Here is a 23,458-nt window from a genome sequence, read left to right on the forward strand (position 1 = left end):
CTTCATTAACAGTTGACAGAATAGTTGACAGTTGGTAAAATATTTCTGTGCCCTGCTTAAAACCTTTCAGAGGCTTCTGACTGTTAGACTGAAGTCCAAATCCTTCAATATGGCATCACTGTCAGGACACTGCTCATCACTTCCTGCCTCTCACAGGCACTATTTGCAGCTCCTTGAAAAGGGCGCACCCCGTGTGGCCACCACACCTTCACACACATTGCTGTTTCCCCGGCCTGGAATGCCCTTTTTGCCTAATCAGCACCTGTTCATCCTTCATTCTCTTCAGAAACATCTCCTCCTCCAGAAAGCCTTCCTGGCCTCCTACAGCAGAGCTGGGCACCATCTTCAGGGCCCCAGCATTATGATTGATATGGGTTGTGGCTCTTGCTGTTGAAGAAATTGCTGTCTGTCTCCCCCAGCACACTATAAACCCTTCACAGGTCAGTACCATATTCCACTCATTTTAGTACTTACAGAGCCTGGGATAAAAGCACAACAGTGTACATATTTAAGACAAAACACTCAGTCCTCTGACACAAACCTGTTCAACATATGCTACTGTTGCTATTATTACTGTTACACATTCATTGAAGGAAAGGCAAAGAATGGAGTTCTGTCCTTGACTGCCTGAATCAAAAACATTTACATTCACAATCTAAGTAGAATAGCAAATATTTTGAGAACTCAAGCATGTACATTACCGAAGAATCTCCATAAGGGTTCCCGAATCACAGGTGTTTGTCATCTCGAGCATTAGGAGACTGCTTCAAGGGGCAAAGCAACAGTCTTACCGTGCCCTTGAGGTCCTTTCCCGGTGTAAACCATGGAGCACGTGCCAGCAACTTAAGAAACGTGAAAATGCACCTGGACACCACCAGTGCCCTCTCCCCCCGTCCTTCTGGGGTAATGGTCTAGGGCTGCCTCCAGCCACATCACTATAATAAGTGCCCCTGAAGGTGGGTTGGTTTTTGAGCTCTCACATTACTATCATTGCCATTATTTAGGAAGTCAAGAAACAAGTACAATGAGTACATCTACCCTTCACCCACCTCTCCATAAGTCAAACCCAGGTCTCACTGGAACAAAGGAGGCCAAACCTCCCACACCTTTTAAAGGTTGTTACACCTCGTATTTAGAGATATGGCAGTGGTATGTTCCTGAGTTGGGAGATCCTTGGACATGCAATGCCCTAGCAGCAGCGAGTCTCAACCCTGGCTGCACACCACCCAGAGATGCTGATCTGACTGAGGTGGATTGCATCTGGCCTCATGCTTTAGAAAGCCCTCCAGGTGGTTCAAGAGGGCAGCCTCAATGGAACCATTGCCCTAAGGTTTGGAGCTATGCATCAAATGGAACTGATTTACCTTCTCAATTCCAAAAAGATGCACAAAATAAAAAACTGTCTTTAAGAGCCTTTCATTGATGGTAGTGAGTAGAATAAAGTTTTTTCTTAGAAAGTGAAACAAAAAAATTAAAAATAGGCCCCAAAACCCACTTTTTAAACTGATTATAAAAGAATACATGTTTACTAAAGAACAGTTCAAAGGAAAAAATTCTTATGATCCCACCATCAAAATATAGTGAATTAACATTTTAGTGCATTTTCTTCCTGTTATTTTAGATGATAATGAAGAAAAAGAAAATAGATTCCTAATAAATGTTAGATATTGTCAATGCAAACAATCCATAACCAACCTATAAATCAAAATTGGGGTGAGTTTATTATGAGCCAGAGTGAGGATTATAACCTGGGAAGGCCTTAGAAGGTGTTCCAGAGACGCGTGGGTGTCAGTACAGTCTCATACCTTTTTAGAACAAAGAACATACATGAAACCCACTCAGGAAACATTTCCATCAAAATTTCAAAGAGGTATCCAGTTGCAAATTAGCAGGTCAACACAACCCTGATGTCAGGAAAGGGACTAATCTGGGCATCACCAATAGGGCATAGGAGGGGAAGTGTGCATTCTTAGTTTAAGAGAGTGTATTCTTTAATGGATAAGCAGATGTACAATGTATGTTTGAGAGGCCATAAGTCAGGCTTTTTAGTTCAAGCCAAATCAGTTTTGAACTCGAATTGTTACCCCATATACCTCAATATGTGAAAATCTCGTCAATATTTTTTAGCCTTTTTACACCTCACTCTAATTCACCCTCAACAACTCTGCAAATAAGTGTATTTTATTGGTGAGGAATTAACTATCCTGGCCAACATCACACAGCCAAGGGCAGAGATGGCCTTAAACACTCCGAAGTTCACACATGCTCTTTCCTCCCATCCCATGGGGCTATCCTACACACACACGCGCACACCCCCCCCACCCCTGCCTCACACACAATGTGTGTGCTACACATTTTTACAGAATTATACATACATTATGTACACAGTTTAGAGACCCGTTTTTTTACTTGACCTTATTATTGTCAAGTTTTCCCCATATCATTAATATCCAAAAGTATGATTTTAATGGCAATGTCATCTTCTAACATGTGTGTCTCACAATTTAATTGCCAGTCTCCATGCTTTTAGTTGCTTCCAAGACAAACATATGATTTCTAAGACACTTAAAAAAGCTCTTTTGTTACTCATAATTTATTTGAAATGTAAGTTTCAAGTAAATTCAAACATCCTATTTGATTTCTTTAGACTTGGGTGCCAACAATAAAATGATTGGTTGCTGCATGCATATTGATCCTTGTGAGTTCATGTGATTCTCAATTTTTATAGTTTATATAGTTTATTGATTAGCTGGTCTTTTGTCTCCTTCTAAAATTATTCATTTAAATAATATCACTATTTTAAACGCAACATTATTAAATTTTTACGTCTTATCTACTTTGAGAAATCTTCTCAGGCAACTTAAGATTTCAAGAAGATATAACAAATAAAACCACACAACTCTTAAAAGAAGGAACTAACAACTAAACAGTGAAGAAGTGTTGGTTAATTTTATCTAGAAAACTATTGCAAGTGAGTATGAAACTCTGTTCTGATCAGCTAAGACAAAAATAGGAAGACACAGCCAGCTCTCACTATCTGATTAAAAGAAGCAGACTGGTTCACCTAGGGAGGAAGAAATTCTGTGAGTACTGACCTCTAAGCTAATTTATCACGCGGGCCTAATATAAGAGACAATGCACAATATAATGGATAGGGCTTCAAGGGGAGTTTTACAAAAAGCGCAAAGATGTTCTCCCAGTCATTTCTTTTAGCAACCCTCAATAGAAGCCAAGGACATAATGTGAAGCTGTAATTCTGTAAAGGGATTTTGAGGGGAGCAGAGATGAGCAGCCTAAGTGTGACAGGACCTGCTGTAGGGTAGACCTCAGGGAATCCAGGAGATGAAGGGTAAGAGGTCTCTTGGGCCACTCCTCTGACACATCACTTCTCTGAGCCAGATCTGTAGAGCAGAGTAATTCAAAATTGAGACTGCTTGCAGGACCTGAAGTGCAGGTATCCTGTATTATTGATTCAAAGGAGACCCATGTGCTTCAGATATTAAAGCAGAAGGGGACCAACTAACATTTTCCCAGGAAGATTCAGAGCCTGATTGGACAGACGTTACTACACAAAAGGGGAAAATGGTTGGGAGCCATGACTTTTCATAAAAAGCAGTTCTGAATCGGTTCAAATGCCTGAACTCAGTTCAGGCCCCAGAGACGTGCACTAATGAAACTGGAACATTAACTCTGGCTGGCAAAATGCTAAGAGCAAGCAGCAGTTCAACATGTGTTCATTATAAACCACAAAGCATGTACTTCAACTGCCCATCCAGATCTACTCTCCACCCCACAGTGGCCCTGGAGTCCGTCTGCATGGACGACATCCACGGGCTCCCTTGCACCTCTGGCTTCTGGTTGAGTTTTGCTAATGGGGAGCACCAGCAAGAGTTCAGAAGGATTGAGGAAAAGAAGCTAGAGGTGTCCCCCTGGTACCTCTGTACAGAGTCACCACGGGCTGGCTCTGTCCCTTTACCTAAGGCACCTATCAGGTGCCTTCTTCGTCTCTAGGTTCTGCAATTGCTCCCTCCCTCACTCCGTCAGGCCTAGTAGGTTCTTGGCTCCCTGTTCCTTCTAGCCCCTCGTACTGCACCATCCCTTAGCTTTCCCTACACCCTGCTCATAGCTTTTAAATAATTCCTTTTATTAAACTCTCCTCAAATTATCTAATTCATGCATGCCATGTTTTTATTACCGAGACTTTGCCTGATACCCACCTTTAATTATTTAAAATTGCATTACGCAAGGCTCTGTAGCAATACAGAGGGAAATGAACCAATGTTAACTAAGTACTATGTGCCAGATACTGTGCTAAAAGATTTACAATCTCCTTCAATCTTTAAACACCTCATGTATTATCTCCATTTTACAGATGTGGTTAAGAAACTTGTCTAAAGTGACAGAACTCTTCATTGTCACTGAACACATATCTGACCCTAAAATCACGAATAATGTGTTGACAGTTTCAGTGTAAGACACTCATAAATTAATTTCAAAACAATACATCATGCAATAGGATTAGGTGCACAAATAAATAAAGCAGACAATGACTATTATAAAGTTCAGAATGGAATGCAGTAATTATGGAAAATTTCATGAAAGAATTAGCAAACAACTACTTTGCTCCCTAATGAACAGGAAGAATTTGGGCAAAATAAGGAAATGTCATTGCAGGTAAAGGGGATACATGAATCCGGACAGGGGCTGATGGAACAGGATTTTGGAAAGCAAAGAGTTGGAGATGAGACTAGTAAAGTACACTGAGGCTAAAGCAAAGAGTCCTGTGTGTTTTGACTCTTTCCTGAGGTAGGTAATGGAAAGTCACATGGGGATTGTAAACCACGGAATTGATGGAGTAGCTGACATGCAGGATGGATTGGAGAAGGACCTGGAAGCAGAGGCATATCAAACATTTCAGAAACTCAGCTGTGAAAGAGGCTATGGCCCAGACTCTAGACATGTATTTAAGCAGAATTTATAGGGTTTGGTGACAGTGGGCAAGAGATGAAGAAATCAAAGGTGGGAATCAGGATGACTTGGAGAATTAGTATTCCATTGACAGAAACATGGAGATGACAATCTTCCAGTTTATTAACAACTATACCAGAGAATAAGAAGGTGCAAAAGAGGAGCTAGTATTTAGATGTCTTTATTTTACGCTGTTTAAAAAAAAAAACAAGATTGTAAGAAAAACAATTCTTAGAGTACAAAATAGAAATCGGAATGAACGTAAGATTTTGAGGGCAATCTATTCTTATCCCCCATGGATCAGGAAACTGAAACTACAGTATTTTATCTCTGTTTCAGAGGCAAAAATTGAACTCCTTCACTGGATAAGAAACACCACTGCAATATGGCTGCAACTGGTCTAATTAATTAGGTACTCGTAACTATCAAAAGTTCATTTCCAATCTTGATTCTTCCTGTTCCAAAGAAGTCTCTACGACTTTTTGGAACCTCTGAAGAACAAAAGTACTTTATCCCAAAGTATTATTATCATAAATGTTTCTATTATTATCCTTTAGACTAGACTTGTTCCCTATAACCACCTAGAGTATTCAAGTGAATAAGGACAGAGTAACACTCCCACGTAATGATCCTGCTATTAAAGTTCAGGTAAAGCATAAACACATCCACAACGACATTAAAGTTGACATAGAAGAAACATTGAGATATTATGACCAGAATGACCTACAGAACCTCTGTGAAACAGAGGTAGCTTGACACCCAATCAGAACCTTAGAGTAATCTGCTCTTTCCTTTCTCAAACTGAATTCCAGACCAAGGCCAGTGGAAAATCAGAGCCTAGGCAAGGTAAGAATGGTAGCTTTTTGTTGTTGTTTCAACTAAGGTTGGGGGATGAGGTCAGATATAGGGGAAAGAAAATAAGTCAAAAAACCTAATACAGATCTAGAAGTCCAAATTACAAAGATTTAGTTGTTAACTGCATCACACAGGAAGAAAAAAATTCTTAACATTCTAGCTGCATATGACCCTCTGGAAGTGGACTGAAATGGTCATATTTAATTGGGGAGGAGGGAAGTCAACAAAGGATGATACCAGGCAAAGCACAGCACGTGAGGACAGCAGGAAAGGGATCCCAGAAGGCCTCTCAGGTACATCCCTCCCTCTTCTCATGACTCCTTCCTGCTTTCCTGGTGCCTGTGGTTCATTTTTCTCCAGGCTTGGGAGCTATCACATTAAGGATAGGAACACTTTCATTAACACAAATAAAAGGCAAACACGTAATGGAAATCACTGAAACAATTAATTTCCCTGACAGTTCAAAAATATGATCTGTGTATGAGGAATATTAGGCCCGAAAGGAGCCAGTTATCCTTTGACGAATTAGACCTGTCTAGAAATTCAAATTGCCCCAAGTCCAAGGTCTGTGCAAGCCCATCCATCCGTCAGAATTTCCCATGTTCTGAGAATGCAATCCGAAAAGTTCCCCAGATTCTAACAGTGGAAGCCATTGGGGCCTCTTTCTCTCATTGTCATTTCCAAGGCAGTGACTGAAGTGCCATCAGTAGTCCTGGAAATATTAACACAGTCCACCGAAAAGACAGAGAAGTGCAGTTACTGAAGATGAACAATGCAGTTGCGCTGCCATTTTGTGACGGAGTCATGCCTTGAGAAATTATGTTCTGACTCAAAATGATTTTTCAACCTCCAAATTTTTAAAACACCACTGGTATGCCTGTTTTTTAAGAGCTAGAGGTACTGAGATTCCAAAAATAGGTTCTAAACACATACTGCATTATTTTACACTAAACACATACTGCATTATTGTACAATTAAATTTTAGAGAATTAGAACATTTGTTGCTCCAGATTTTCGAGACTAGGCTCTAAGTTATTTAAAGAACTGGTCGGTTCCAGGTCTAAGTCTCTAACACTAAGCATCTATTCATTGTGACAGACCAACAGACTCTCTTACTATATATATAATAGCTGGTAGCCTGTCGTAATGATCCCTGTAAATAAATAATGTTTATTGTCTTTACTGATGATTCTTCCAACTTAAAGACAAATTCAAACAACAAACATGGAATAAAAATGATAGAGAATGTTATAAAGAACAGCTATCATTCCTTGCTTTTCCACATCATCATACTCACTGAGTATCTACTATATGCTAGGGTATTTATTATACAGCCTTTAACTTTAAAAAACTCAATTACACCTATCTCCTATTTAGGACACTCAAAAGCCCTATGTTACAGTGAGCATTTTACAGAAGAACAGACAGATGCCGACAAGGCAGGTGACTTGCTCCAGATTACCTAGCAACACAGGGTCAGAATCAAGAGTACAAACGTGCAGGTTTCAGCCTAGCTCCGCTACAGGTGTACCTCATTTGCATGTTGAACTGTTTCACAGCATATTTTTGTAAAGTAACTTAATTCTTAAATTCACTAGGTGGCGTTACTCTCATGAACTCTACAGTGACATCTTTTGTAACACAATTAAATACATCTTGTATTTTGTAAATAGTTTCCTTATACTGGAATTTCTTACAACAGCTACTCTGTATATGTGATGTCTTTTAAAAAATATTAGACATAGTAGGAGTAAAAGAAAAACAGGCTTTGTTTAAGCCAAAGTAAAGCTGTAACTATGAGGCAGCAGAACTTTTAAGCACTTTTATCTTATTTCTCACAGCATGAAGACTTTTATTTCATTCATAATAGAAAGCAGACATTCTTTATCCATTAGATAGTAGATTACAGCAGGTGTAGTAAAAGCATGTTAAGTACAATGAAGAACTAGCACTCAGAATACCACATTAAAAGTAATATTTCCTTTGTTTCATTGCAAACCTTTGAGATAAAAAATAGCTCCATTATTTTAAATAATGACAATGATTTATTTCTAAAATTAAAAGATCTATGAGATCAATACACCCCTCAAAAACACTACATTTCAACTATATCTTTAGAAGTTGTGATAATATATCTTACAGAAAAAAACCCACACAAGATGGAGTTTCTTACCAAAAATACATTTAAAAACTATCTGAAAGGAATTAAAGGAAAGAGAAAACTCTCAGCAGAATTGTCATCCATTTACTAACAATGGTGAACCATTAGGAGTTTAATAGAGTTATCATCTTTTTAACAAAGAGCTTTTCCATATTTAACCAGTGACCCCCAAAGAGGACGTGAACCCACACAAACAGCTGTGCATTACCAGAACTTTATAGATGTGATGAAAACAAAGGAAAGGAAACCCACAGCAGTGACTAACCACACTGTACATTCAAAACAATGACCACACTGAAAATCCTTAAAGAGGCAGTCTGTTTACTTAGGTTTGGAACAATAAATGACATCTAACTCCAACTTCTTTAGTCCCTCTTTTGTTTACCTGCAAATAATCCTTTAGTTTACATATAATATTAGAGTAATATGAATAATATTAGTATGAGTAATTGATGCTTAGAACAAAAAGCAGACAGCTAGAGCAGCTGTGAGTCAAAGACTATTAAGGACTATCTGGGAGCATTTCTAAATATGCCATATATTCTGTATTCTGAAGCACTCATTTTAAAAAAAATTTCAAAAATAATGAATGAGAGTTTAACAATGACTAACAATTCCTCTTTCACAGAGGAAAATATCACATACACAGGAAAAGAGTGATCAAGGAGTTAAAATGTACTAATTTTGAACATACTTAAGTTTTGGCTTTCTTAAACTTACAAACTGCCAAGCAGATGTTTTTTTCAACTTTTCTGATTTGCCAAGTTTTAACTTGCAATACATTTGTAAAGTCAGAGTAACTTAATTAGAGAAACTTGGGCACAAAAAGCAAGGCAGTAAGATACATATCCTTCCCCATCTCAACGTAAACAAATTACTGTGAACTTTGATTGAGCTGCCCGCAGAAACTTTCATCTCACTGACAGGAGGAAAGCTCTCAGCAGCTGCACACATCTGCAGGGCGGTCAGACAGATGCTGTGCCGCACGGAGGTGGATCCCCACACAAAACTGAGTCCTGTGTTCCCAGGACTGGATGGAGTTGCTGCTACCCTCCACAGACTTCCCAGACACTTGACAGCACGCCCAATCGGCTCATCAGCTGTCACTGCCAGCCACCATTTAACTACTCTCCAACCACCAGCCGAAAAACAACCAACCAACAAAGTATCAAACTAAAAGTCAGTTGTATCTATTGTCTCTGACAAAAGAGCCTTTCTCATTGAACCCTGCGATGTCAGTCAACCCTGTAACTAGAGACTTAGCTACCACGTTGCCAAGTGGATACTAAGAACTGTGCACATATTTGTGCCCAGTAAAGGAATGAAAAGAGAACTTTGAAATTCTCCTTGGCTGGCCATTGACAATGCTACATTTCAAGAACGGAAAGATCTCCTACCTGGAGCCCTCTTCGTCTTAGAATGCTGGACTCATCCATCTCCCCCTCCGCTCTCTCTGAGCCTCTCACAACAGTCTAGCCATGCTGTACTACCTCTACTTCGGCATGCTAATTCAGAGCCCGGCAGCTGCTAAACACTTACATCACGCTCTAGCTGATTGGAGCCTGGAGTCAGCTGGTCCCGCTTAGTTATTCACTCCAGCAACTTCGGAGATCACCGATGCTTGCAGTTCGGCGGCAGAGCGCAGCAAGTGTGCTCAGACACCTAATGCATTTTTCCAGGCAGAGGCGGCTCTTACTATTACACAGGAAACCGTGGGATCCCTGGGTTTTCTTCCTTTTCTTCAGAACGCTGGCTCTGGCATTCCGGGCGAGCAGTAAATGGCTTTCGGCAATAGCTTCGACTCAAGCCTCTTCTGAAGCAACTGTAAGGTCAAAGTGGCTAAGTAAATCAGCGGTGACAGACACCTCTGTAAAAGGCCGTGGCTGATTGGAATGGTGAAAAACTAGGGCACAGCTGGTCAGCCAAGCGGCACCACCACGCCTGGTGCTCATCTTTTCTGATGGCATCAAAGAAAAACTGTAGCAGAACACACACGCTGCCTGAAAACGGAGGGCTCAGGGCGGCTGCGCTCCAGCCGCTGCGGAGCACTCCACACCTCCCGGGGTGAAAGCCAATTCATTTACATAAATACCTCGCCAGTCAATTCCTAGCCCAAAGACAGAAACAGTTTAGATTTTAATTTCCCTCGTGATAATAACTTAGTTCTGTTGATACCTGACCAAAATGTAAAAAGGGAGAAGAAATTCTAAGAGCCATCATTAGTTGGAATATTAACCTATTCATAGTCTATAAGCAGCTAAAAAAGAAAAAATTCCCATCATGTGCAATTTCACGGTGTTTCAGCTTGTTTACTCCGCTCGTCCTCATCTGATTTCAATTCAAAGCAACCAAGAGATGAATATTAAGTTTTCATTACGGGCCTGGCACAGGAGTAACAATATACGATACTACCAATTTATAATAAATTATTCCGCCTTGATTTCTATTCTGAAGACATTTAAATTGAGAGAATAGTTTGTTTCTGGGAGGTAGATACCAGGACGACCTACAGTTTGTCTGAGGGCCACCTCCTCCTTCACTCTATTAGACAAAGTCTTTTTCTTGAAAGAAAGGTAATCAGGAGGGTATGCATAAACGTTTTCAAAAAATCAGTAATTCCTGGTTTTTACCTAATCCAGATATCTAGTGACTCCTAACTGCGGGGGTGTGGAAGGACATGTCGAGTCGTTCCTCACCCATCCACCTGCTATTACACTAGCTTTCTGTCTCTTTCTGGCTGTCAACACACTATTAGGCTTGCTATCAATTGATTAGATTATGTCATTAAAAATAGCTCAGGGATTTATGAATCTAACCACCGAGGAAAACTGATTGCATTTTATGTTCCCAAACAGTCTTTGCATACACCTCCAGACATACAAAGAGAAACCCTGTCAGAAATGCCGCCAATAGCAGAGGCATCAGCAGAGGAGGGTGTCGGGCTGTTCCCCACTTAGGCGTGCTCATTTGGTACCACTTAAAGGAAGAAAACCCCGAGAGTTTTTAGTTCTTGCTCTTATGTGGAGGAATAATGCCATCTCTAAAAGCAAAGAAACAGCACAAAGCTAGTCATCGCTCAAACCAAAGTGTACCGACAAATTCTAGCACAAACAATTGCTTTTACAAGATTTTTTAAAACTATACACTTTTGTTTAAATTAAAGGACAAGGAAAAAAAAAAGGAAAAGAAATAAAAAGAAAAAAATAATCTAAGGGCTGGGAAGGAGAGACCAGCTTGCTACCTGTGGGCGATCTGCAAAGCTGACCCATCCTCGACAGGCCCACCAGTCCTTGACTCTTCTCCTGCAGAAGAAGACCTTTCCCTTCAACGAAAACAAAAGGACTGACAGCTGTTGTCCTTTCTCCCTCAAGTCACCCTCCTGAGAGGGCAGCATAAATGGTTCCCTGAGTTTGAAGTGCCCTCTCAGACAAAGTGCCTTGGCAGCAGGTCAGAAGGTATTCACCAACTTAGAGCGTCATTGTTATCTGCCCACAGGGGCATAAGGAAGTCCTAATTGATTTTAGAAAAAAAATCATGACCCATGAAGCTGAACTTTTAAAAGCAAAAGCCAAGCATGGTGCCCTTATACACAGTGTGCTCTGAGGTCTGTGATCTTGACTGCGCTGGTCCTTCTAGAAAAAGTGGGGTCTAGTGGGGGGGCGCCAAGTTCTCACTAGAGAGAAAGAAGGGAAAAGACTTTTCCCCTTGAAATAAAGATCATAGGTTGCCAGGTGGGGAAAAAAAATATATTAGAGTGCAGAAGTATCTTTTCTGTGACCAATCGAGTAAGCTGGTTGGAAGTGCTATCAGAAGACATTTCGAGGACACCTGTCAAAAAGTCAAGTGATGTGTATCCTAGATAGTGGACTCTCTGCATCTTAGGCTCTTGGCAACTAGAGCTGTTTGGCGGGTGGGAGTGATAAAAAGGAATTTGGCTAGGGGGGAAAAAAGTATGTTTCTTAACAAAGGAATATTTTGAGATAAAAATCTAGGTTAGTATTCAACCATTAACTAAGTCTAAGATGAGGATTATGACCATTGCACCATCAAATCTAGTATGAAAAAATATCGATTACCTGTCAAAACGTATCACTTTGAGAAGTGATACACATACATTTTAAAGAAATAAAACCAGCCAGGGGCAAAAACATTTGGGACAAAAATGAAAGGCTGCTGAAAAATAACATCAAGCAATAATGGCTTAGCAGAGGGAATAGTAAAAGGAAAATTGCTACATTTACCCTTTGCTATATATTTTCTCATCAAGATAAGCCATGTGTTAAAATGCAATAAAAACTTTGAATGATGACACTATTCACAGGTAATAATTAGGATCTAATTTCCATTAATAAACTCATTTTTCCTGTGATTTTATACCTTCACGGAATATATTCACAATATTGTGAGCCAATTCACAGAGTACCAACCTCAATGCGTATTACTTTTACGTGAGTATTCAAATAAAATCTGGTAGGCTTTGTCAGTAATTGTAATCTGAAGCCAGGGGCTTCATGGTACTTGATTTTTTAAAAAATTATTTGTACAAATACACCGTATGTGCACTCTATCACAGGCACAATTTACTTCAAAAGATATTCAAAATCCATGGGCACTGTAATAGGGTAAAATTTAAATTTTATTAATTACTACAATTAATGGTTTATAGAAACAAAAACAATTCCAAATCTCAACTGAGAAAAATCAGAGGGTGGGGGGGAAGTATTTGGTTGCACACATTTTCACAAAGGGGTAGACTGGTATTTTGTAATTGCCCACAGTAATATAGTTTGGTATAAGGTTTGCCACCCAATTAACATGGTCAGGTAGTTTTCACAAATTTAGAAACAAGTTACCTCTCTTCACTAGTTCCACATTGGTTATCCTAAAGTAAATGTACCTTCTGATCTTACTCATTCTTCAGCAACTGAACATTCACCGAGGAGCTGCTGTGAGGCACATGGTGAGCAGTTTTTTAAGAAACAAAGAGAGGGGAAGCTTCCACACGTAACCTTACCCACTACACTCCACTGGCCTTCTCCACTCCCCGGCAGCAGCCCCATCTATCCAGAAGCCAAGGGAGCCCAAGTCGGAGTGGGTGTGAGAGGATCACTTCCTGGTGGAGAGGTAGTCTCTCTTCCACACTAGCCAGAGGGAGCAATGGCAGAAGAACACCCTTCACCCATCAGACTTCTCAGTGTGCTTAGAATGCGATTTCTAGTACCGTTACCACACTCTGTGGTGGGATTTCCCCTTCGTGTTTCCTTGTGCATGTGTGGCAGCAATCACTCCTTCTTAGCAAGGGAGACAAACAGCCACAAAATGCGTGAACCGCCATATCCTGTCTGCTACTTTCAGAGAACAGAGCAAGGGTTTCTACGTCTCTATTCATGTTCATTCACGAGGTAAGTCAATGCGGCCAAGTGGATAAATCCCTCCATTCATTCATTGATTACTTTTTCACTCATAAGATAAATGCCAGCGGCCAATGAATGTGTCGTATTTTTTAAAAAGTAATATAAAGGTCATAAAAAGTTACAAAGGAGAAACACCGTTCATGAAAATGTATGTAATAGCCATTATTGTGATCGTCATACTTCTGTGTGAATTTAAGTGGTAAAGAGAACCTTGAATGCCAATGACCAATGTAGCTATGAGATTTGTTCAAAATAAATATTTCAGTGTTTACATTTAAATTTCTTATCTTTGGCAATTTTCCCCCATGTTTCACTTCTAAATTTAATAGCCTACATTTACTGATCACACACTATGTGCCGATCACTGCTCTAAGTACTTTAGACAAGTCATCTCATTTAACCCTCACAACAGCCCTATTAAGTACATTATTACCCCCATTTTACAGATGGGGGAACTGACACTCAGAGAAGTTAACTTCCTAAGATCACACAGCCAAGGAAAGGCAGAACTGGGATACCACCCCTGAAAGGCTGACTCTCGAGTCTGAGTTCCTTACCACATCCTATTGCCTCTTAGAGTTTAAACAGAGGAAGTGCTTTCAAGGGGAAAGGAACTCATGAGAGGTGTCAGGTTTTTTAGCTCCTAAGAAAAAACTACCACATTCTAAGCTGTCAGTGATCAGAACACACCAGAAAGAGCATTTGGAATCCCAGATTCCACGGTCCGTGTGTCTCTAAGAGAGAAAAGGAGGAGGGTCTCAGCAGCTTTAGGGCAGAAGCTAGAAAGGCCCCCCTGGGCAGGAGCAGGTGGAGGAAGAGCACAGCCAGAGACAAGTTATGGGATGTGGCCTCCACTTGGCTCTTAAATGTCTCTGGGCCTCCAGGGTCTCCACCCTGAATCTGAACAACTCTTCACCCTTCTGGCTCCAAAATTACACAGTTCCAAATATAACATTTATTTATAATTAAGTGAATTCCACATGACCAGGGGCACCTTTCAGTTATTGTGCCAGGCATGATACACATCCCCATGAACCTGTGGGGCTGTGGGCAGCTCTTCTTTTCTACTCTGATACTCTTCACCTTTTCCGGAATTTACCTTTGAAGCCACTCCTCAAGTCACCGTTTCCTTTCAGGAGAAATGACTCAGGGCCAGGCTGTTCACCCAGTTCTGAGCAGTGCTGAGAAGAAGAAAAGGGGGGGAATCCCAAGCCTGACTCTCCCTTCATTTTCCAGAAATCATGACTCTCAGCATACTTAGAAGAAAGTACCATGTGCCTCCAGCGGGTCCTTGTTCAGGCTCTGCTAACAAGAAACCCGGTAGCTTGAGGCAAGTCCCTTAACTTCCTTGAGCTTCGGTTTCTCATGTGTAAAATGAAGATATTATTACGGTCTTAGGATCAGGAAACTGGAGAAGAGGAGGCCACCTGCTGGGAAATTGGGAAACTGGTCCCACTGCCCTCAAAGGTAAGAACAGCCCACGCCCCTCACTCTGGACAACTGGTCCCTCCCTAGTGACCCCACAGCCCTGTCTCCAAACTCTCCTTCCTCCAGGCCATCATCACCCCCCAGAGCATCCACCTCACGTGCCACTCAGCAACCTTCCTGGCTTCAAGGCTCCTTCACCCTGCCCAGGAACATGTGAGAGGCAGAGAGCTGAGCGGAACGTCCCAGCAGTCCGTCCTCAGCACCGCTCTCCCAAGGCAGAAAGCGGCGCTCCCATACCAGAGGTGGGCTGAAGCGTGGGAGCCAGAATACACACTACGGTCTTCACGTTAACTCTGAGAACAGGTGAAACAGTTAGGGTGGACACTCACCTTCACTCCCGTCTATTACTACTACTGTAGGGGCCGGCCCCGTGGCCGAGTGGGTAAGTTCGTGTGCTCTACTTTGGTGGCCCAGGGTTTCACCTGTTCGGGTCCTGGGCACGGACATGGCACAACTCATCAAGCCATTAGGAGGTGGCATCCTACATAGCACAGCCAGAGGAACTCACAACTAGAATATACAACTATGTACTGGGGGGGCTTTGGGGAGAAGAAGGAAAAAAAAAGGAAGATTGGCAACAGATGTTAACTCAGGTGCCAATCTTTTGAAAAACAAACTGTAATACTACAGTATAACTGTCCAATGTTATTACTAATTTTTAGAAATATTTACTATTAAAGTAACATACAAATGAACCATTTATTTATCACCAGTGTCATCAATGCTCAAAAGTAAAAAGGCACCTGGAAATAGGTTCCACTCTATTTAAAGTCCCAGGGGATATCATACTCAAGAACAAACACTGAAACCACAAATCACCTTGTCCTATATTTTTTAGAATTTTTTTTTATTGAGGTCATAATAGTTTATAACACTGTGAAATTTCAGCTGCACATTATTATTTGTAAGTCACCATATATATGTGCCCCTTCACCCCTCATGCCCATCCCCCAACCCCCTTCCCCTCTGGTAACCACTAATCTGTTCTCTTTGTCCATGTATCTGTTCATCTTCCACATATGAGTGAAATCATATGGTGTTTGTCTTTCTCTGTCTGGCTTATCTCACTTAACATAATACCCTCAAGGTCCATCAATGTTGCTGCAAATGGGATGGTTTGGTCTTTTTTATGGCTGAGTAGTATTCCATTGTATGGAATACACAATACACACACACACATACACTCCACATCTTTATCTACTCATCAGTTGATGGGTACTTGGGTTGCTTCCACATCTTGGCTATTGTGAATAATACTGCAATGAACATAGGGGTGCATAAGTCTCTTTGAATTACTGATTTCAAGTTCTTTGGATAAATACCCAGTAGGGGGATAGCTGGATCATATGGTATTTTTATTTTTAGTTTTTTGAGAAAACTCCATACTGCTGTCAATAGTGGCTGCACCAGTTTACAATCCCACCAGCAGTGGATGAGGGTTCCCTTTTCTCCACATCCTCTCCAACATTTGTTTTTTGTCTTGGTAATTATAGTCATTGTAACGAGTGTAAAGTGATATCTCATTGTAGTTTTGATTTGCAGTTCCCTGATGATTAGTGATGTTGAACATTTCACTGCCTGTTGCCCATCTGTATATCTTCTTTGGAAAAATGTCTGTTCATATCCTCCGCCCATTTTTTGATTGGGTTGTTTGGTTTTTTTTTGTTGTTGACTTGTATGAGTTCTTTATATTACCTTGTCCTATATTTTAAAAGTCGTTTGAAATTTTAAAATAAAGTTCTAATCTCTAAGGTCAACAAAAGTAAAAGAAATAGCTGTTCATACTGTTTATGTCTTTTTCTCCCCAAAGAAAAGATTTTTAAGCCTGTCAAGAAGGAGATTAAAACAAAAGGCAAGCTGCCTTCTAGGGAAAAAGAATTTTTCCCATTCAAAAGAAAAGAGAGGACCTAACACCTTCCCACTGACAATACACCAAAATCTGAATTTATACAAAGAGCAGCATTTTCCAAAACACATGTTTTAATTAGCAAAAATTGCAGGTGGGGTCAGTAGCAAGCATATGCCTATGAAATATGCTGCAGCCCACGCTTCCACATTTAGCTCCACTTCCCATCCTGCCTATAATCCTGAAGACTTTTTAAATGTATGCAGTTGGTGATTTCTACAATGTAACATGCATGATTTTGCTTAAGTCTTTTCGCAAGAAAGCTATACCGTCTTGACGTTTGCATCACCTTTTTTTAATCTAATTATTTCTGGCATATTAGCCATCAAATCACTACTGACAATATGAAGGAATCATGGTATTGAAAAAATTACATTTTAGGAGGAAATAATAAAATATAAATCACATACATAATTTTCTTTTGAACATTTTAACAATGACACCCTCATATATATATGAAATATAGCAGACTGTCCTCATAAATGCCCTAACATCAATCACAGCAGGAAAATATTCTGTACTTTGCGAACACACGGATCCAACAAAATAGAGCATTTCTAATAAAACTGGGTAATACAACTTCATTTTTTTCATATGAGGGCATTTATGAAGATCTGAGAATTGGAAATAGCTCCAATATATTTTTTCCAATTATGTGCCTTCATCTCTAAATGATACACAGCTAACCTTGAGACCATGAACTAACATTCAGCAAACTCCTATATTTCATATTAATATATAAATCAAGATGGGAGTAGATGAGTGAAGTGACATTGGCAGTACTGCCACTATGGATGCCTATCAGCTGCATGAGCTTTAGAAACGAGTATGTCAGTATGTATGTACAAGTCGTGTATCACATAAGGGCTTTTTAGTAAACGACAGACCACATGTATGACAGCAGTTCCATAAGATTAGTGCCATACAGCCTAGGTGTGTAGTAGGCTATACCATCCACCATCCAGGTTTGTGTAAGTATACTCTGTGATGTTGGCACAATGATGAAATTGCCTAATGACGCATTTCTCAAAACATATCCCTGTCATTAAGTGATGCATGACTGTATATGGGTAATAATATTCCTGTCATCAACGAAGTATCTTATGAACTTCTGAAACAGAGAGATATTCCTAAAATGAAGAAAGATTATCTTTTAAAATTTTGACTATATTGTCTATATTCCAAGCATAGCGACTGAATCAGAGATTACAAAAGCACTTTCAGGCTACATGTGTATCAAAACTTTTTTTAATCCCAAAGGGACAAGAAGCTAAGTTCAAGGTTAATACTATTACCTAAACTTCTCAAAAAAAAAATAAACACAGGTAGAAAAAAAATGTGGAAAATCTTATAAGGAGAAAAACCAAGCTAGTCACCTTGAAATTTAAAATCTGATTGATTAAAGAGAGTATGCTAAAGAAAATTAGGATGCGATTCCATACACAAAGTAATCAAGCATTCCTTCTCCGTCCATATGTTTACATTGACATATATTACAATATTGATCTGAAGAGCCTTCTGCAAGCTGTTTTAAACCCTACAATCGTGTCCAGGGCCTCAGCCTAACCGTGAGGCATCAGGTTAGATTAGTTCTGAAGTTTTGGCTGGGAACCTCGTTCTGATCCTGTTTGCATTATGTACTTGTTTGCATAGCCAAGCACTTTTGCCGACTCTTCTACAAACACGGAGGCACCAAACAGGTCTGCGAGGTATATATAAATATGATTTAAAAAATAACTACGTTTCTTTCCAGCAAGCATGCAGAAGTCAGATGTCCTTCTTGAATCTCGTTTAACATTCCACTGCTCCCACATTTGGTTTGCCTTTCTTTCCATCATCTGTACTAACAGGTCACTCAATTCCGAAGTGAGTAGAAATGAGGCTGCCACCTGCAACTCCTTTTTGGCTGACGGACAGTAAGGCCTCCTTGGGATTGTATCCTATAACACGGCAAGCAATGTGTGTCCCACTTCTCGACGATATTACCTCTGTCTTCTAGTTTCCCTTAAATGGACTCTTTAGAGAAACACAAATTGTGCTCTGGATTCTACCTCATTAATCCTCATCAGTTTCTTGTGAGGCAGAAAGGGAAGAGCCTAGTCCAATTTACCACAGAGGAAAGTGAGGCAACGAGGTTAAAAGAAGAGCACAAGGTCAGGAAAACAGTAAAAAGGAAGAGCTAAAAAAAAAATTCAGGCATCTAGGCCGGGTCCCAGTGCCCAGACAGCAGCCATGCTCCAAAATACCTCCCTTTCCTCTTACGCTCTCAATGGCCATCCCCCACCACTCCAGTAACAGCTCCAGGGCAAGAGCTGCCCCACAAAGCTTTCAGATAGACACGCAAACAAATAAAAAACTAAATGTCTGTGTACCCACATATACACATGCATACACAAAGAGAAACAGAAGCAGCAAGTGAAGGTCAGACCAGGGACACACACTTATGAAGATGTCACTGTTAGCACCACCACCTAATGACATAGTTTTTATATCTATCTATTTAGTTCAGCAAAAGGATGTCAAAAACACAGTACTTAAATTACAAGTGCACAGACCATTGATAAATCTGTTTAGTTTTTGTCTTTTAGTGGCAAAGTTTTTCTCTACATTATAAAAACATATAGTCATGTATTAATACTCAAAATGCCTTATGATTCTTGGGGTCATGTTACACATTTAGTCCATGGCTCTTCCCTAAGACCTTGATGAGCAGCAACTCCCTGATTTTCCTTTCTCCATCTCGTAGCTCAAAAACAAAACAAAACAAAAAAAAACACATCTGTCTAGCTTTCTTAACAATGTTTTAAAATTATAAATGTAATAGATGTCTACTGCAGAACACTCAGACATACAAGAATCATAAAGTCATCTGTAATTTTAATGAACAATTTATTACCCTTATTTTTTTAAAACACCAAAATATACATGCACTTTCATACATACAGGACATCGAAATTTTTATTAAAAGCTGTCTTTCAAATGGTTCTTAAAGTAAACTAACGGGTGGCTTTAACTGAAATCGATATACAACAGTTTCCCTAAAATGACAGTAAATGTTTAAAAACTTTGATCCTTCTGGTAGTTGATTTAATTCCTTATATGTAATTTCTCTCTAGTCTATATAAGAATGCAGGAGATCTAAGCACATTATCCTTAAAAACCAAGGAAATCTATCTCAAGTTTTACAGACTGACATAAAGTCACTATGTTCTGTTTGAAATCCCCAGCTCATTCATTTATATTCATTAATCTTAATGACATCATTAATGCACAATGTGTTTCAGAGAAACTAATTGTATTTTGCCAGAATCAAACACTAACAATTATGCCTCCCATTATCACCTAATAAAATATAATATAATTTTAAAAGTCTCAGGCACGTCAGTGAATATTTTGGTATGGTGACTGATTTGCATTTTTAATACTACAATAAATTGACCAGATTATTAAGTAGGTAAATTAATATTCTTGAAGTAAGGCGATAGGGAATTATTCTGTTAAAAATCAACAACACTGTACACTCACTTTCTTGAGCTTTATTGAACACAGGCTTAGCCCTCCTTTATCCGCTTGTTGAAAGCTGGCTTTTGTGACTCAGACTAATACCACACCACAGAACATACTTCTCTTTAATTTTAAATACTTATCATTGCTTTAAGAAAAGACAGGAGATTAGGAAATCTATGCTCTTCAAGTAAAGGAGAACTATCTACCTGGGCAGTAAAAATGCCCCGAGTCAAAAGTGCAGGAATCAATTTGTTTACATCATTGTATTACTACATATTGTTTTATCCCTTTGATTCAAAAACCAATGGCTAAGCATCTACTATGAGTCAGGCATTACGAGGGATGGTGAGAACGGAAGGAGAAAAACAGTCCCACTAGAATGCAGTCATAGGATCCCAGGATACAGGGAGACCAGTGGGGACACAGGACACACACTCAGGGTGCGGGTGCTACACAAGTAGAGGAAGACATGCTCAGAAGGGTGGGTGAGACCGATTAAGTCACAATCTCCAGGGCGGGCCCAGGCAGCAGTAGTTTCTGAAGCCCCCCAGGTGATTCCACTGTGGAGACAAGTTTGGGAACTGCTTATCTAAAGGGCATGGGGATATAAGTGGGGTAGTAGTGGAGACCTTCATACTGCTGAGTTCATGTGATCTTCCCTAGATGTAATTGGGAATCTTGAGAAAAGGGCAGGGAGAGAAGTGGTGCGAACTAGCAAGGGGAAGAAGGGATTGATTCCTGTGGCCGTAAAGGAATATGACTTTAATCTTTCACCAAGACTGGCATGTTCATAGAAAGACAAGGCCCTTTTGGTACAATCTTGCCCTAACACTGAAGTTCAGTGAGCTGGATAAGTCCTATCTGACTTGGCCTTACTAAACACATTACACGACTCAATTATTAAAAGCAAACATGATCCTTCATCTTTTCTTTCTTGAGTTTCTCCAGTGCCACTGGAGCTGTGGCAATGATTTCATACCTCACCTGACAACCTCGACTGCCTGTCACCACTCTCCTCCGAGACAGTGGGAAAGGACACTTGTGAGGAGCCGTTAATTGCATTCTTTAGCTGTCCTCTAAAGAAAACTAGATACAACAGGATGTGTGTATCCTGATTGTTTTACCTACGGACGATATTAATAGATTCAACCTGATTCCAATTTGTAAAATACAGAGATTGTTTAAGCCATCAGGGGAAAAAAAAAAAGATTTCTTTAGGGAAAAAAACGAAATTCTAATACTTTACTGGAAATAAGGCTTTTTTTTTATCCTTATTTGCCTTTTGCAATGCTTGTTTTACAAGTATGTTACCAATTTTACTACTCAGTTTTTAGAGGGAATAGTTGTATTAAGAAGTGAAAATGTTTCCTTTGCATGCTTCTAAAGAAGTATCTTTAACCATCTTTGAGTATAAAAACCATAACTAACACACTCTTGCATGGAGTTACTGATTTAGTTGTGGGGTTTAATTGCACATGCAATAAGGATGACTACTGGGGCCAGCCTGGTGGGGTAGTGGTTGGGTTCGCGTGCTCCACTACAGCGGCCTGGGGTTCGTGGGTTCAGATCCCAGGCACGGACCTGCTCACCACTCATCAAGCCATGCTGTGGTAAAATCCCACATACAAAATAGAGGAAGATTGCCACAGATGTTAGCTCAGGGCCACTCTTCTTCACCAAAAGAAAAAAAAGTTAACATTAATGCATTCCAACAATAACTCTATTGCTTCAAGAGGAAGTTACACCCGACACATTCCACTAAATTGCTTTTAAAAAGTTACTGGCAGGAATTTCTCCAGCTCAAGTATTCACCATTTTCTGAACATAATTCAAATATATAAACCTGGAATATGTCTACCATACACTATTCTCGAAGACTCAAAATGCTATCAAGATTAACAGCATTCTCTTACTTGCAGCAGTGATCTGCAGCCCAAATGTTGAAGAGAAAGATCTCCATGTAACATGATAAAGCATTTTAATTTCAACCAAACATTAGCTTTTAAAAAGTTCTTCCTGACAATTTTCTTACAACAAGAGAATTTGTTTGAAATAGTCCAACTGTTTTTTCCAGCTGACTTAGTGATCCACCCTGCCCGTAGCATGTATCTCTTTCTCTCACAGCATTATGGATGCATCTTTTAAAAAATCCTCAATAGACTTCCTTCTATGAGTTGCAAATAAGATTTGCTGATGCACCACCTACTGGACAAAATGCCATTTTCATCAGTGCACTTCACCTTGTTTCTTTCTTCCAGCTTTTAAAACTCTCGACTCTCTGAGTTAATGGACATGAAGATCAGTGAAAATACTTGTCAGAGGAGGATAATCTAACAAGAAACACAGAGTTTGTCCCATCAAGGGTGCTCTAGATGGTGACATTTTGAATGATCCTGATGGGAGTGCTGGCCTCTTATGCATGTCTACCACTGCTCATCATGCTTGATGAGGAGAAAGCAAAGCAACCAAAGGTCATGAAAGACCCACAGGAGGACGCTGCTTGCTTGAAACCAGGACGAAAGTGACCACCTCCCTCCCATGCTGATCATCCACCAAGAGCTCACCCAGCACTGACTACACAGAATAAGGGATTCTCTGCTCTTTACAAATGCTATAAGGTCAATGAAGTGCACACGGACCATAAACAGATATTTTGACTTCATAGTTTGTTACTAGGCCAAGTAACATCACAAGACTCTGAAAAATATCTGGAGACCCTCCTTCCCTGAAGTTTCAAAAGGAGAGAGACATGTGATGGGGAAAGGCACCAGGCAAACACCGCTGTCTGTTCAGGTAAAGGCGCCCCTGGAGACTCATCTTTCCTCCTAACCCACACAGGCCCGGGAGCAGGCGGAGCACAGGGAATGTTCACCATCTCTCTCCTAAATTGCCATGGATGCTGGACAAAGAGGATAATTAACGGCCTTCTCAGCTCTATCTACTTTTCACGATGCCCTTCCAAGGAAACTCTCCATTCCAAAAACCACGGAAGAGTGCACCGTGCCATTCTGATTTTGTCTCTCATCAGATTTGCATCTAACATTCCTTCCTCCATTACTAACTACTGCTGACCATGAACTTCTTTTCTGTTTAAAGCTGTCAGAAATGAAAATTCTAGGTTCACAACTAGAACCACCCATTTCTTCTCAATGGGTGAGA

At 40.1% G+C, this 23,458-nt stretch overlaps 1 protein-coding gene across 8 annotated transcripts in view; it reads right to left on the reverse strand.

The window, feature by feature from the left end:
- The window catches only part of MAST4 (microtubule associated serine/threonine kinase family member 4), a 574,884-nt gene that overhangs the window by 329,408 nt on the left and 222,018 nt on the right, over nt 1–23,458 (reverse strand). Inside the window, exon 1 of one of the 8 annotated variants that reach the window (XM_046672112.1) lies at nt 9,382–9,455. The exons of the other annotated variants lie outside the window; for them this stretch is intronic. Within the exon in view, the coding sequence (XP_046528068.1) occupies nt 9,382–9,420 (39 nt within the window). The 5' untranslated portion in view covers nt 9,421–9,455. Of the gene's footprint in view, nt 1–9,381; nt 9,456–23,458 lie in introns of those variants that run through there. 8 annotated transcript variants of the gene reach the window in all.

This window comes from Equus quagga, chromosome 9 (genome assembly GCF_021613505.1).
Source record: "Equus quagga isolate Etosha38 chromosome 9, UCLA_HA_Equagga_1.0, whole genome shotgun sequence".
Classification (NCBI taxonomy): domain Eukaryota; kingdom Metazoa; phylum Chordata; class Mammalia; order Perissodactyla; family Equidae; genus Equus; species Equus quagga.